Here is a 16,305-nt window from a genome sequence, read left to right on the forward strand (position 1 = left end):
GTGGAGGTGATGGAATTCCAGTTGAGCTATTTCAAATCCTGAAAGATGATGCTGTGAATGTGTTGCACTCAATATATCAGCAAATTTGGAAAACTCAGCAATGGCCACAGGCCTGGAAAAGGTCAGTTTTCATTCCAATCCCAAAGAAAGGCAATGCCAAGGAATGCTCAACTACTGCACAATTGCACTCATCTCACACGCTAGTAAAGTAATGCTCAAAATTCTTCAAGCCAGGCTTCAGCAATATGTGAACTGTGAACTTTCAGATATTCAAGCTGGTTTTAGAAAAGGCAGAGGAACCAGAGATCAAATTGCCAACATCCACTGGATCATTGAGAAAGCAAGAGAGTTCCAGAAAAACATCTATTTCTGCTTTATTGACTATGCTAAAGCCTTTGACTGTGTGGATCACAATAAACTGGAAAATTCTGAAAGAAATGGGAATACCACCACCTGACCTGCCTCTTGAGAAACCTGTATCCAGGTCAGGAAGCAACAGTTAGAACTGGACATGGAACAACAGACTGATTCCAAATAGGTAAAGGAGTACGTCAAGGCTGTATATTGTCACCTTGCTTATTTAACTTATATGCAGGGTACATCATGAGAAACGCTGGGATGAATTAAGCACAAGCTGGAAGCAAGATTGCCGGAAGAAATATCAATAATCTCAGATATGCAGATGACACCACCCTTATGGCAGAAAGTGAAAAAGAACTAAAGAGCCTCTTGATGAAAGTGAAAGAGGAGAGTGAAAAAGTTGGCTTAAAGCTCAACATTCAGAAAACTAAGATCATGGCATCCAGTCCCGTCACTTCATGGCAAATAGGTGGGGAAACAGTGGAAGCAGTGGCTGACTTTATTTTTTGGGGCTCCAAAATCACTGCAGACGGTGACTGCAGCCATGAAATTAAAAGACGCTTACTCCTTGGAAGGAAAGTTATGACCAACCTAGACCACATATTAAAAAGCAGAGACATTACTTTGCCAACAAAGTTCTGTCTAGTCAAGGCTATGGATTTTCCAGTAGTCATGTATGGATGTGAGAGTTGGACTATAAAGAAAGCTGAGCGCAAAAGAATTGATGGTTTTGAACTGTGGTGTTGGAGAAGACTCTTGACAAGAGTCTATTGGACAGCAAGGAGATCCAACCAGTCCATCCTAAAGGAGATCAGTCCTGGGTGTTCATTGGAAGGACGGATGTTGAAGCTGAAACTCCAATACTTTGGCCATCTGTTGTGAAGAGCTAACTCATTTGAAAAGACCCTGATGCTGGGAAAGATTGAAGGCAGGAGGAGAAGGGGACAACACAAAATGAGGTGGTTGGATGACATCACCGACTCAGTGGACATGGGTTTGGGTAAACTCCGGGAGTTGGTAATGGACAGGGAGGCCTGGCGTGCTGCGATTCATGGGGTCATAAAGAGTCGGACACGACTGAGCGACTGAACTGAACTGATAGACACTGAACTGAACTGATAGATTTGGTACTGTATAAACATTTTTATTATTTTATAAAAGTATGCAGTTTACAAACAATTAGAAAGTTTGAAAAACTGGTCAATCACCATAGAAAAGTGTGAGAAACACTGCTGTTTATGGGAGTTGGTGGGGGATGGGAGGTACATGATCAACCTTAGTAGCTATGCCCAGTTGACTTCCAAATTATGGTTCCAAATTTATATCCCTCACTGTCAGTGGTGTATAGGTGTTCTACTTCCTCCACATCTTCAACAACACTTAGTATGGAAGGGCTTTTTATTTCTACTAATCAGATGGGCATTATAATGGTATCTTACTATGGTTTTAATTTGCATCACTGACTATAAATGAGGTCAGACATCTTTTAATATGCTTATTGGCCACTTTGGGTTTTGTTTTCTATGAAGTGACTATTCAAGTATTTTATCCATTTTTCTATTGGGTTATTTGCCTTCCTCTCATTGATTTGTGGGTTTAATTTATGTATTTTTGGATATAAATTCTTTATTGGATTAACATGTTACAAATATATTCTTCTGAACTTGTGGCTTATATTCTTAATCTCTTAATATATATTTTGATGAACAGAAGTTCTCAATTTTAGCAAAGTCAAGTTTATCAACATCCATTTTCAACGTGTGTTTTGTTTCAGAAATCCTTTCCTATCTCAATAATCATAGTGATATTGTCCTATATTCTAGATTTTTAGTTCTCATTTTCACATTTAAGTCTATATAATCCAGTTGGTATTGATTTTTATACATTATGAAGTAAGGGCTCCATTAATTGAGCATTTTATTCTTTTCTTAAATTGAAGCATAGTTGTTAGTTTCAGTGTTAGTTTATTGTATAGCAGAATGATTCAGTTACACATATATTTTCAGATTCTTTTCCATTATAGGTCATTATAAGATATACTCAATTTATCCCTGTGCTATAGTAAATCCTTGTTTTTTATCTGACCCTGACTACTTTTCCCCTAGGTAGTTTGTCCAGTGAATGTCAAATAACCAATCAACATAGAGCACATTGAGTAATCAGTAGGTTTGTTCTTTCACAAAACATTTATAGCTTTTAGCTTTTAAAAATAGTTCCAGAGCACAGCAAGACAGAGAAAGGGAAGATTGGCCTAGATAATACAGAGGATAGCAGATGAACAGGATTGATTTCATTTTGGGCACTTTGCCCAGGACACTTTTAATAGAACATATAGTTACTCTGAGGATTCTGAATTTGTGGTTGTGTCAGACTTACACATTTATTCTTTTAAAGGAAAAATTGCAAGTTATTAGATTCTAGGTACATTGGTCTGACTTAAATTTTTTAAAACAGTTTCTGTAATCCAGCCATTGATAATTTTGCTGTGTGTGGGCTAGATTCCTTAATATTAAAACTAACTCAATCATGGATAGAGAAATATTTTGAACTTCCTTCTTCTAAATCACAATGTGTTCGTCATTTCTTTCAAAGTTTAAGTCATTTAAAAAGATGTCTAAACAATGAATTAGCGGGTTATTTTTATGTGAAGAATTTTTAATCTTACTGGTTTTAAGGACTTTCTTTGCATATTCAGGAATCAATCAAGTCTTTAAGGAAAAAAAAAACAAACCTTAATTTTAGAAATGTTCTCCTTCCTGTTTTGCTACCTTATAGTTTATTGGGTTGGCCAAAAAGTTTGTTTGGATTTTTCCATAACATCCTAGGGAAAAACCCAAACTAACTTTTTGACCAACCCAAGAGAATTACTGACCTTAGATTTAGCCTATTTTTAGGAGGTAAAATGCCACATGGTAATAGAGTTTGCATTAAATAGTGGCTTTGAATGAATTTTCCTTTTTTTCTGTTTTCTAAAGCTTCAGTAATACATTCATTTACTTTTATTACTTATAAAATTATTTATTACCCCCCTAATTATCCTTATAAAGAACTGGGCATTACAAAGGTTAAGATTATTAAAGAATTTTCACACTGTAGGTATATGGAGGTTTACTTTTGTTTTGAAGTGATACATTTAAGTATAATAGGCCAGATTCTTACTATGAACATTTTTAAAAGAATGTAGTTAAAAGCTTGGAGCAGAAAAATTATTTTATGTAGTAAAAAAGAAATCTGAAAGTTCTTAGTACTAATGGTGCATAAGAGAAAGTGATTTTTAAAAGTATTCTGTTCTGTTTTAGAAATACCAGAAAATTTTTGCATTTGTCTCTTATATTGAGCAATACTTTTAATGAGCCAGTGCCTCAGGACCTTTACACCTGCTGTTTCTACTACTTGGAATGCTCTTCCCTGCTTCTTTTTCCTTTCTCTAACATACTCCTGCTACTTCAGTCTTGCTTAAATTATTTTAGAGAAATTTGTCATAACTCACCTCTCTAAAATTCCAACACCCCCCCCCCCCCCTTTTCTACCTTGGTCCCAACCCAGGTTAAACTCCTGTTATTTATTTTCAGGGCCCCTTCACTGTTTCATAATGTTCATTGTGGTTGTGAACATCAGTTCAGTGTTCATTTTCCCCACTACTTCTTAAGTTTGTTAAGGGCAGGATGCATATCTTGTTTAGAGTTGTATTCTCAGTGTCTGCCCAGTGCCTATGTAATAGTTAATAAGTAGTACTTGATAAATAAATTCCTTTAAATATTCATTTCATGTGCTTTTCTGAACTCTAGTTGGTATTGTTTAACAATGGAGTCTTTCCATTAGAGTAGTTACAATTATTAGTAGGTCAACAGCTGAATTAAGCAACTGTGAGTTCCCACTAATTTGGAGTATTTTTAGCTTTTGAACATTTGGGATGAGTTTCAGATGCTTCTTAGGGTATATGGTCATAGTACCTTTCTTAAATGATAAATGGTAACTGCAAATGTTGACTGTTCTGCTTGGTTATATTAATCCCAGTAGATCCAGGGTCACCAAAATAGTACAATGCGTAAGAGATAAAATGATAAGACCATAGCCAGAATTGGTCTTCCACTTTTTTCTTCTTCTTTTTAACCTGTTTAACTTTTATAGGATTGAAGTTGCTGTTTTCCAAATCCTTATTGTAAAGCTCACAATGAATAGCTTTTATATAAGGATTTCCAGTATTTAATGGGTCCAAAAAATCAAAATGTACACAAAGTATTTTAATTAAGCAGTTAGTCTTTCCAACTTTTTAATAAAACTAAGTTATTGTTCTGTATTTGTGACACGCATGTTGGACAGTAGAAAAGAAAATGTTTGTAATACGTTGAGGTTATATATAATATTTAGCAACTACTTTTCTACTTATTAAACTACACATTGTGTTCTTTTGCAGTTCAAGCGATATGTCAGTAAACTTCGAAGCAAAAGTACAGTTTTCAAAAAGAAGCATCAAATAATAGCTGAATTTAAAGCTGAATTTGGTCTCTTGCAGAGGACAGAAGAACTTCTTAAGCAACGTCATGAAAATATTCAACATCAACTGGTAATACAAAATTATATTGGGGTTCTAAAAGTACAAATGCTTAGAAGTTTATAAGTTATAGCTTCATACTGAAGTCATTGTTTTTATTAGAAAAACCATAAAATTATTCATTTTTGCTGATTAATTATTGAGGTGATCTTTAAGCTGATTCATGTACTTTACTGTAACAATGAGTGCTTTTTTATCTGTGCTGGACTTTGGGATAATTAATAGAAGTTGAATTGCAAGTAGCTTTTTCTTTTGGATAGCTAACTAATATAACAAAAATAATCATACCAGGAGATTGACTGTAATTTATTTATTTATCATGGCCTACTAGTCAGAAATCTAAGCAGCCACTTCCGTGGAGCTATGGAAAGATGTATTCAGGGAAGATTCTATATGGAAGTTTGCCTGCAGGCTTGGTTCCCTGTATGTTTGTGCCTTGGTTGTCAAAAAAAGTTCAACCCAGAGAAATCTCTCTAGCAACAAAGCTGTTCTTGTTGTGGGTGCCAGTTTCTCTGAGTTTTCTTGATTTGGCTTTTTTTTTTTCCTTTCACCCATGTGGAAATTATGTCATCATATGATGTTGGCTTGCATGCATGCATGCTAACTTGATTCAGTCATATCTGACTCTTTGTGACCCCATGGACTGTAGCCCACCAGGCTTGCTGTCCATGGGATCCTCCAGGCAAGAATATTGAAGTGGGTTGGATGTTGGCTTACCAGCTAGCAATAATCTGTTAGAGGTTAATGAAATTTCAACCAGTTGTGGTTAGCTGGCAATATGAACTTTTCTGTCTCATGCTGTTGAATATTGTTTGGTTCTAGGGAACTAAAGATTGAACATTTACAGACATCAAACATAGGTTCTAACAGCAGTAACTTTTAAAATTGATATGTAGCAACTGCATTATTGCTCACTTCAAAATACTTTCTAATTTTCATTGTGATTTCTTTGACCTATGGTTACTGCTTAAAACCAAACATTTGGGGATTTTCTAGTTACCTTTCTGTTATTGATTTCTAGTTTATTTCTGCTATGACCAAAGAACATACTCTGTGATTTCAGTTCTTTGAAAAATTTGAATGTTGCATTATGGCCTAGCATGTGGTCTATCTTGATCATTGTTCCATGCACAGTTGAGAAGAATATATATTATGTTGAGGATGGTGTTCCATATATGTCAATTCAGTCCAGTATGTTAACCATGATACTCAAATCTTCTGTGTTTCTATTGACATTTTCATCTGCTTGTCCCATCAATTATTGAGAAAGATGTTTTACAATATCTATGCTCTTTCTCTTTTTAGTTCCATCAGTTTTTGCTGTACATCTTTCCTTAAGCTTCTTAGAAGCACAGCCGGAGAAGGGAATACTTGGTACAAGTGATTTTCTGAGGGAGGGAGTACCTTCAGAAGAAAGGGAATGAGGGAAACAAGTGGGGCAGTAGAAAAAAGCCAAATAAGGGTGTATTTTTTAATTTTATTTTTAATTAGAGGATAATTGTTTTACAATACTGTGTTGGTTTCTGCCATACATCAACATGAATCAGCCATAGGTATACATATGTGAACATTTGGGCACAGATTGTACCATGGAGTTGATTCCACCTTGAGGCAAGGGGTCTGGCCTTTTATACTCCCATATCAGTCAGTCATCAGCTGTGGTAGGGTGATGAAGCCTAGATGAGGCAGCTCCCATTGGGCAAAGGGCATGTTCTAAAGAAGGGGCAACTGTGAGGCATTAGCAATCAGCACTCATAGCAGCTTGCAGATAAGGTCTGAGTGGTGCACCAACAACATCCTCTATAACCCATCCCTTGCACTGAGATCTGCTTGTTTCTCATGTTAAAGTCACTCCATCCTGGTATTTCTTCTATAGGATTACAGTTGGTCAAAATTTCTAGGAAAATTTAGGAGAGTTTGTGGGACAAATTAAAACTCTCTTTGCTGCATTTGGTCCCAAAGACATAACTAATATTCAGTATCTCCTTTCTCTACCATCCATCCTAGATTCCCCACATGTTTAGCTAGTACCTCCAGTGGTCTAGATGACTTACTTGGTGGGATGACTCAGTCCCTCATTCCTCAGAGCTATGAGATTCTAGTAACAATGCCCTTCTCAGGTTGTGGTTGCTAAACCTACCCATTTACTGGTAAAACTGGGTAGGAGAGTACCAAGATATGCCATAATGGATCACATGAATGCCAAGTATATTCCTATCTGTCCCCCATTATATAGCACCATCAGTATAGCCTTAAGGTATCCTACCAATAAATCACTCCTTCTTTTGCCCACTGGTCTTTGGGCATGAGGAGCCCATGCGACAGGATGGTGGCCAGAGGATTAAGTTTAGAGGGCCTGTCAGTGTGCCTTCTGGTAAAAGCAAGTCCATCTGGAAATTAGAACATTTATACTCACAGAGCCTAAAGTTGTGCCTCTTCTGTTGTGGGCATTCTCTAGTGGCTATATACATGTGATGAAGAGATCTTCACATTTAGTGTTAATTCTTATAGCTCAGTCCACATGCCTTCTCCCCAGACCTCCTTGTCCGTAGTCATTCAGTCTTGCTCTCTTGTTTCCTCCAGGCCCCTGACCAACAGGCTAAGCCATTTGTCACTGCCCAGAGGATACAAGATAATCTGGGGTTTTAAGATTCTCAAGTGAATCTATCCAGTTATCCCCCTTTCAGACTCAGCACACATTCTCTTCCCTATCACAGCCCTGACTTTGACATGGGATATATTCAGCCTTCTATGAAGTTTTGCCAGGATTAAGTCCTTTCCCTTGTTTTCAGCTTTCTCTGCTCTGTAGCCATAGGAAATGAGGGTTTCTTTAAACCTTCTAAGGAAGTTCTCTGACCTTATTGCTTTGCATTAAATCACTGATTAATGGATTTGAGCCTGTCAGTTGAGCTTAGCAACAGCCACCCTGACTGTTGCTAAGTGACTATTTATTTATGCTTCTCAAATACCAGCAACATTGCACCAGCTAGTACCTTCAGGTCCTCCAAGAAGCATCATCCAGATTGGTTTAAATGTACAAGAGATTTATGAAGGAAGTATTTGTGAAGGGTAGAGGGAATTGGGCAGGAGGAGGCAGGGAAAGATGTTAGGCTCTAATGCAAGTCTGATATCTATGAAGGAAGAAGGAGGAAGGAAGATTGGGGATAGGATATAGGATATTTTAAGGACATTTTCGTTAGGAAGATGGGGACTTCCTGAGCCAGTCACCAGTAAGAGGAGTTCCCTGTCAAGAAGGAATGGGTTAGCTGCTGGTAACAGCCTGGGGGAAGCATGGCCTTGGTATGAACATGATGGTAGAGACAGAGGGCCAACAGTAATGGCTGTCATTCAGCTTTGTTCCTCTCTTTAAGGAGATTCTCTTTAGCAAACTCTCTTTAAGGAGATTCAGGCAATCCATTGTATGACCACTATAATCACTTCCACCTATTTTCTGCCTTAGTTGACAGGTCTTAACAATTGTACTGCTATAACATGCCCAAGACTAATATTACTCTACTTGCCCCCAGTCAGAGGGCCCTCTGCCTTGTTCATCCAGTTGAGTGATCCAACCCTAGAAGCCAGGTTTGATCAGGTTCTCTAGAAGCAGAATCTGAAACAAGAATTCTTGTTCTTCTTCACATGATTAATTCAGTGAGTGCTCTTAGGAGAAAGGAAGTGAAGGAAACAGGATGAAGCAAAGAGGAGGAAGTAGATTCAGTTGGAGTCCAGTTTCATGCTGATTGCACAAGGAGCTCTGAGCATAAATTGCATCACAAAGTTGGTCTCATTTTTAGGCAAGAGGGCTGCCCCCTTTGGGCCCCTATGTCAGTCACTTGCTGTGGATCCTCTTAACACTCAAGAGGTGGTGTGACACAGTTTCTGTTCAGCCAAGGGTACACTTTGAGGAAGGGACAACTGTAAACCATCAAAATACCAATTCTCACAAGATCTAGGGGCTGGGTACACTGACACAGTAAGCAGTTCAGGGCAGAGCAGCCACAGTATCCACTGCAGGTATCCTGAGATTAGTCCATGTGAATTTATTATAGTTACCTTCCTATTGGCAGTGTTTGACATGATAGACAACTCCCTCTTCCTGTAAAATTGTTCTTTACTTGTCTTCTGGCACACTAGACTCTCCTTGTTTTTCCTTACTAACACTACTGTTCCTATTCCATGGCTGATTTCTTCCCACTTCTTCAAAGCCTAGATGTCAGAGTCCCCCAGGCTTAGGCCTTGGATCTCTTCTCTGCCCTCAGTCCCTTGGTGATCTTATTCTCTTGTGGCTTTAAAGACATTGGCTGTGCAGACAACTCACAAATTTGTATCTCCAGCCTAGATCGCTTCTCAAATTCCAATCTTGTGCATGTAACATCTTGAACTGTCTATTGGATTTCTACTAGAGAGTATAGGTTTTTTTTTTTAACACATCCAAACTTAAACTTCTGACCTTCACTACTCCCTCACCTGTCCTCCTGAGTCTTCCTCATCTCAACAAATAGCAACTCCATTCTCTCAGTTCTTCAGGCCAAAACCCCCTGGAGTCATCTTTACCCCTCACTTTCCTTCACATCCTAACCTGTCATAATATCTTCTTGGAGGGACTTCCCTGGCAGTCCAGTGGTTGAGAATCCACCTGCCAGTGCAGGGAACTTGGATTCAATCCCTGGTCTGGGAACTAAGATCCCACATGCCACAGAGCAGCTAAGCCTGTGTGCCACAACTACTGAGTTCGAGCTCTAGAGCCTGTGAGCCGCAACTACTGAGCCTTTGTGCTGCAGCTACTGAAGCCTACATGCTGTAGAGCCTGTGCTTCACAATAAGAGAAGCCCACAGACCACAACTAGAGAGTAGCCCCGGCTTGCTGCAACTTATAGAAGCCCAAGTGCAGCAATGAAGACCCAATGTAGCCAGGAATTATATTTTAAATGTGTACATATATATATATATATACACACACACACACAGACACACACACACACAGACATATCTTGTTGGATCTATCTTTAAAATATATACAGGACCACTTCTCATCACCTCTGTTGCCCCCATCTGCTTCATACTACCATCATCTCTAACTTGAATTATTGAAATTGTCTTCTGACTGATTTCTCTGCCCCTCCGCTTGTCCCTCTATAGCTCAGTCAGCATAGATGTTAAAGTTTTCACTTAAAAACTCCTTTACTCTGAACCTTCCAACAAGTCTCCCATTCTATTTAAAGTAAGTCCAAGCTCTTTCACTGGCCTAAAACACAACAATATAATTTATCATCAAAACTAGGACACTTTTCAGAATGCAAAGGACAATAAATGTAAACTGATACTGTCTCAGCTAACCAGCTAAGTCCTATATGATCCCTCCCCTATCTCCACCTCTATTTTAAGCTCCCCCCCCCCCCGCCCCCGTCTAGTTGTTTATTGAAAGGGCCAAGCATGCTCTTGTGCTGGGCTGTTCTCAGTCATGTCCAAGGATTGTAGTCCCCCAGTCCCCAGGACTATGACCCCAAGGACTGTAATTCACCAGGCTCCTCTGTCTGTGGGATTTCCCAGGCAAGGATACTGGAGTAGATAGCCATTTCCTCCTCCCGGGTATCTTCCCAACCCAGGGATTGAACCTATGTCTTCTGCACTGGCAGGCAGATTCTTTACCACTGTGCCACCTGGGAAGTCCCCAAGTACGTGCCTACCTCATGTCTCTTGCACTTGTTGATCTCCTGGGTATCTCTATGACTTGCTCCCTCACTTCCTTCAGAGCTTCACTTAGGTGTCATCTGCTCAGGGAGACCTTATCTAACCACCTTGTTAAGATTCCAACCCTACTCTTCCCTCACACTGTATATATTTTAGTTGTTTACCTATTGCCCATTTGCTCTCACTAGAAGTTAGCTCTGTGAGGGAAGGGATTTTTTTCCCTGGTTTTTTCTTTTTTTCACTGCAGTATATGTGGTGCCTAGAACTGTGTTCTTGTTCAGTTTCTAAGTTGTGTCTTACTCATTGACTGCAGAACACCAGGCTTCCCTGTCCTTCACTTTCTCTCAAAGCTTCCTCAGGTTCATCTCCATTGAGTCAGTGATGCTATCTAACCATCCATTCTCTGCCACCCCTGTCTCCTTTTGTCTTCAGTCTTTCCCAGCATCAGAGTCTTTTCCAATGAATCAGCTCTCTGCATCAGGTGGCTAAAGTATTAGAGCTTTAGCTTCAGCATCAGTCCTTCCAGTGAATATTCAAGGTTGATTTCCTTTAGGATTGACTGGTTTGATCTCCTTGCAGGCTAAGGACTCTTAAGAGTCTTCTCCAGCACCACAATTCGAAAGCATCAATTCTTTGGCACTCAGCCTTCTTTATAGTCCAGCCCTCACATTCATACATGACTACTGAAAAAAACCATAGCTTTGACTCTATTGACCTTTATTGGCAAAGTGATGTCTCTGCTTTTTCATTCGCTGCCTAGGTCTGTCATAGGTTTCCTTCCAAGGAGCAAGCACCTTTTAATTTTACGGCTACAGTCACCATCCACAGTGATTCAAGAGCATAAGAAAATAAAACCTGTCACTGCTTCCACTTTTTCCCCTTCTATTTGCTGTGAAGTGATGGGACCAGATGCCATGATCTGTGTTTTTTGAATGTTGAGTTTTAAGCCAGCTTTTTCCACTCTCCTCTTTTGCCCTCATCAAGAGACCATTTAGTTCTTCTAAAGAGCCTAGATCTGTACTTGGCACATTAATAAATACTAGATCAGTGGGCAAATATGTACAGTTTTTCACTTGAGATCATTCATTCACCAAATATTTAATGAGTGCATCCTGTGTTTTAGCTTCTATGCCAAGTACATAGCATTATGCTGAAGTCTAAAATTATAATTACTTCCTATGCCCCTGAAGATGCTATAGTAAAATTTAGTATAAGTTTATAAAATATAAAGGAATATAATTATTGTTGAAGTCAATGAAGATTGTTGACTAAATTCCTTTATTTTACTTACAACTTTATTGTTATGTATTAAATCTATATACTTCTTAGGGAATCATCAAGGTTAGACATCAGTTTTGTGGACTCTTGTTTTTTACGCCTATTTTTATTCTCTACTTTCAGCAAACTATTGAGGAGAAAAGGGGTATATCTGGATATAGTTATACCCAAGAAGAACTAGAACGAGTATCTGCTCTGAAGAGTGAAGTTGATGAAATGAAAGGACGAACACTGGATGACATGTCTGAAATGGTGATTACACAGGCTTTGTTTTACACATAGGCTCTAAGGCAGATATTTCTGTGTTTGTTCTGTTCTTCAGTACAACATTCATTTCTGTGTATTGTTTCATTATATTCTTTCATCTGTCTTTATCACTCTCTTAAATTTTTCCATTCTTAGGAGGTTGTTCAATTTGTAATACTTTACATGTTTTGTGGTTTTTGAAGTGTGTAAAAGTTACATAGCATTAAAGAAATATTTAAGATAAAAAATTAAGTTTTCCCAAATTATACTACTTAACTTAATACAGTTATTTCATTTTTGTGTACGTCCTTAGTTTCTTTCCATGTTTAGGACTGCTATTTAACCAGAATGCACAGGTAGAGCTTCATCAGACTTTAAAATGTTGAAATCTTTCATTATTTATTGGTAAATAGCTGCTGCCCCAAACTCTCAGAGTACCTACCTCCACCTGTCTTGTCCACATTGTTCCCAGAGCCCTCTGGATTTCACAACATTCTGACTCCTAAAAAGATTAACATTTTGCACAGCAGATGCCTCCAAGACCTGATTCATCTCTACGGCTGGTGTCCATTGTGATTGGTCATTGCTATACCTTTTGGGTTATTAAGTAGTTTGACTATCACTTCATCCATGTTTATGTGCATTTTATATAACCTACATAATTTACATACTTTTTAAACTTAATACAGAGTTGTATATTAGCAACTTTGTAATTTCTTTTATCCTTCAGCTAGATTATAAATATTTTCCCATAATGGTTTGCAGTCTTAATAATTGACATTTTGAATAGTTACATCATATTCTGTCTTACTGAGAAGTCAGTACTAATTAAATGACTTACCTTTCGTTGGCGTTGAAATAATTTATAGTTTTATTCACTTATATTAATACTTCAGTAAATGTCTTCGTACATATAGTATTTTAGTTCTTTTGAACTCTTTTCTTAGATGTCATATATTTTGTTTAAATGGCAGGTAAAAAAACTAAATTCCCTGGTATCTGAAAAGAAGTCAGCTCTAGCTCCAATTATAAAAGAACTACGACAATTGCGTCAGAAATGCCAAGTAAGATAATTTAGCTCTGTGATACTTTTAATACTCTCTCATGTTCAAATGTATTAGTTAAAATCCTAGATATTTTACTTGGATAATTCCTGGCAAACAAATCATTATTTTTATATGATTCTGTGAAAGAGAATAATAATGTGACCATCAATGGTTTTTGTTTAGTTTATGTTGTTTGTTTTGTCATAAATTTTTGCACTGGGGAGAGAAGGAGAAGAACGAGTTTAAGCTAAAGTCAGAAGTGCAGCCAAATGAGATTTGTGCTTTAAATAATGTTCATGTCAGAGCTATAAATATGAAGTCACATTCTTCAGTGGCCAGGTGAAAGTTCAGAGTGTGCCAACAAGTGGTGACAAGTTAATGTTAGATTAATGAACTTGCTTTGCTGGGGAGCAGGATGGGGGGCAAATCATGATAACTTATGCTTAAGTGATGAAATATAGTTACTTGGAAGCTAATTCTAGACACTGCTTTAAAGATAAACTGTAAGAAGGTAAATGCCCAGATCGGGTGGCCTTCACCATTTGACATTAACAATTGTTATTTTATCATTCTCCATGAAGTAATTTTAGGTTTGAATGTGAGCACTACTGCATGTGCCTAAGGATGAACTATAAAACTCTTCATAAATGCTATCCATCAGAGACAAGAGAACCACAGTGAGAGATCACATGGACCTTGAAATCAGATAGACATTGTTTCCTTTTTTATAGAAAATGCCATGGAGTCTGAGACAGGTTTCAGTTCAGTTCATTTGTTCAGTCGTGTCCAGCTCCTTGCGATCCCACGGACTGCAGCACACCAGGCTTCCCTGTCCATCACCAACTCCCGGAGTCTACTCAAACTCATGTCCATTGAGTCAGTGATGCCATCCAACCATCTCATCCTCTGTCGTCCTGTTCTCCTCCCGCTTTCAGTCTTTCCCAGCATCAGGGTCTTTTCTAACGAGTCAGTTCTTTGCATCAGGTGGCCCAAGTATTGCAGTTTCAGCTTCAGCATCAGTCCTTCCAATGAATATTCAGGACTGATTTCCTTTAGGATGGACTGGTTGGATCTCCTTGAAAACCACAGTTCAAAAGCATTAATTCTTCGGTGCTCAGCTTTCTTTACAGTCCCACTCTCAGGTTGGTGACAGGTTTAGTGACTTGTCCAAATAGAGGAGGAAATGAGAGAGTTGGAGCTTCACTCTAGCATCTCTAGCATATTTTACATCTTCTGCTTATTTCATTGTACACTCCTGCTGTCACAAGAGAAATGGAAGAGAAAAGTCCCAGTCCTCAGGACTTCATACTGTAATAGGAGAGGTGGAACAAACACAAAAGAAATTAGGAAACACAAAAGAAATTAGGAAAAACAAAAGATAACCCAACTTAAGAACAGTATAGAAAAAATATAATCAAAATCATACTCCTAACTGATGAGGAAATAGGAAGGAAATGAAGGAAATGAGGAAATGATTGTCAGGAAGAAAAGTTTCAGAAAGGAGATTAAAAGAAAAATTGTAGGTTGAAGATATCAAGAATTATTTTCATGGGTATATTCTAGTAATTGATTTTCTTAGTGCTTTTCTTGTGCCAGCAACTTGCAGATAAAAAGTGAAAGTGAAAGTCACTCAGTCATGTCCAACACTTTGCATGCAACCCCATGGACTGTAGCCCACCACGATCCTCTGTTCATGATATTCTCCAGGCCAGAATACTGGAGTGAGTAGCCGTTCCTGTCTCCAGGGGATCTTGCCAACCCAGGGATCGAACCCAGGTCTACCGAATTGCAGGCAGATTCTTTATTGTCTGAGCCATCAGGGAAACCCAAAGGGAACAGTTATATGTATTTCTAGTGATGAAAAAATTTCTTTATAATAGTATTAATAAAATATAGTAAAAGTAAATGTTTGTAAAGACTGTGGCTCAGATGATGAACTCCTTATTGCCAAATTCAGACTTAAATTGAAGAAAGTGGGGAAAACCACTAGATCATTCAGGTATGACCTAAACCAAATCCCTTATGATTATACAGTGGAAGTGACAAATAAATTTAAGGGATTAGATCTGATAGACAGAGTGCCTGATGAACTATGGACGGAGGTTCATGACACTGTACAGGAGACAGGGATCAAGACCATCCACATGGAAAAGAAAAGCAAAAAAGCAAAATGGCTGTCTGAGGAGGCCTTACAAATAGCTGTGAAGAGAAGAGAAGTGAAAAGTAAAGGAGAAAAGGAAAGATATAAGCATCTGAATGCAGAGTTCCAAAGAATAGCAAGGAGAGGTAAGAAAGCCTTCCTCAGCGATCAATGCAAAGAAATAGAGGAAAACAACAGAATGGGAAAGACTAGAGATCTCTTCAAGAAAATTAGAGATACTAAGGAAACATTTCATGCAAAGATGGGCTCGATAAAGGACAGAAATGGTATGGACCTAACAGAAGCAGAAGATACTAAGAAAACGTGGCAAGAATACACTGAAGAACTACACAAAAAAGAGCTTCATGACCCAGATAATCATGATGGTGTGATCACTCACCTAGAGCCAGACATCCTGGAATGTGAAGTCAAGTGGGCCTTAGAAAGCTTCATTACGAACAAAGCTAGTGGAGGTGATGGAATTCCAGTTGAGCTATTTCAAACCCTGAAAGATGATGCTGTGAAAGTGCTACATTCAATATGCCAGCAAATTTGGAAACCTCAGCAGTGGCCACAGGACTGGAAAAGGTCAGTTTTCATTCCAATCCCAAAGAAAGGCAATGCCAAAGAATGTTCAAACTACCACACAATTGCACTCATCTCACACTCTAGTAAAAAATGCTCAAAATTCTCCAACCCAGGCTTTAGCAATATGTGAACCGTGAACTTCCAGATGTCTAAGCTGGTTTTAGAAAAGGCAGAGGAACCAGAGATCAAACTGCCAACATCCACTGGATCATGGAAAAAGCAAGAGAGTTCCAGAAAAACATCTATTTCTGCTTTACTGACTATGCCAAAGCCTTTGACTATGTGGATCACAATAACTGTGGAAAATTCTGAAAGAGATGGGAATACCAGACCACCTGACCTGCCTCTTGAGAAACCTATATGCAGGTCAGGAAGCAACAGTTAGAACTGGACATGGAACA

The 16,305-nt window shown here is 38.4% G+C and overlaps 1 protein-coding gene across 3 annotated transcripts in view; it reads left to right on the plus strand.

The window, feature by feature from the left end:
- Window positions 1-16,305, plus strand: part of IFT81 (intraflagellar transport 81) — a 164,878-nt gene that overhangs the window by 109,274 nt on the left and 39,299 nt on the right. For all 3 annotated transcript variants that reach the window (XM_010841349.1, XM_010841351.1, XM_010841350.1), the window contains exons 13-15: window positions 4,778-4,927; window positions 12,008-12,136; window positions 13,105-13,194. In XM_010841349.1, coding sequence (XP_010839651.1) covers window positions 4,778-4,927; window positions 12,008-12,136; window positions 13,105-13,194 — 369 coding nt within the window. The remainder of the gene's footprint in view (window positions 1-4,777; window positions 4,928-12,007; window positions 12,137-13,104; window positions 13,195-16,305) is intronic.

This window comes from Bison bison, unplaced genomic scaffold, assembly GCF_000754665.1.
Source record: "Bison bison bison isolate TAMUID 2011002044 unplaced genomic scaffold, Bison_UMD1.0 scf7180017864160, whole genome shotgun sequence".
Lineage (NCBI taxonomy): Eukaryota > Metazoa > Chordata > Mammalia > Artiodactyla > Bovidae > Bison > Bison bison.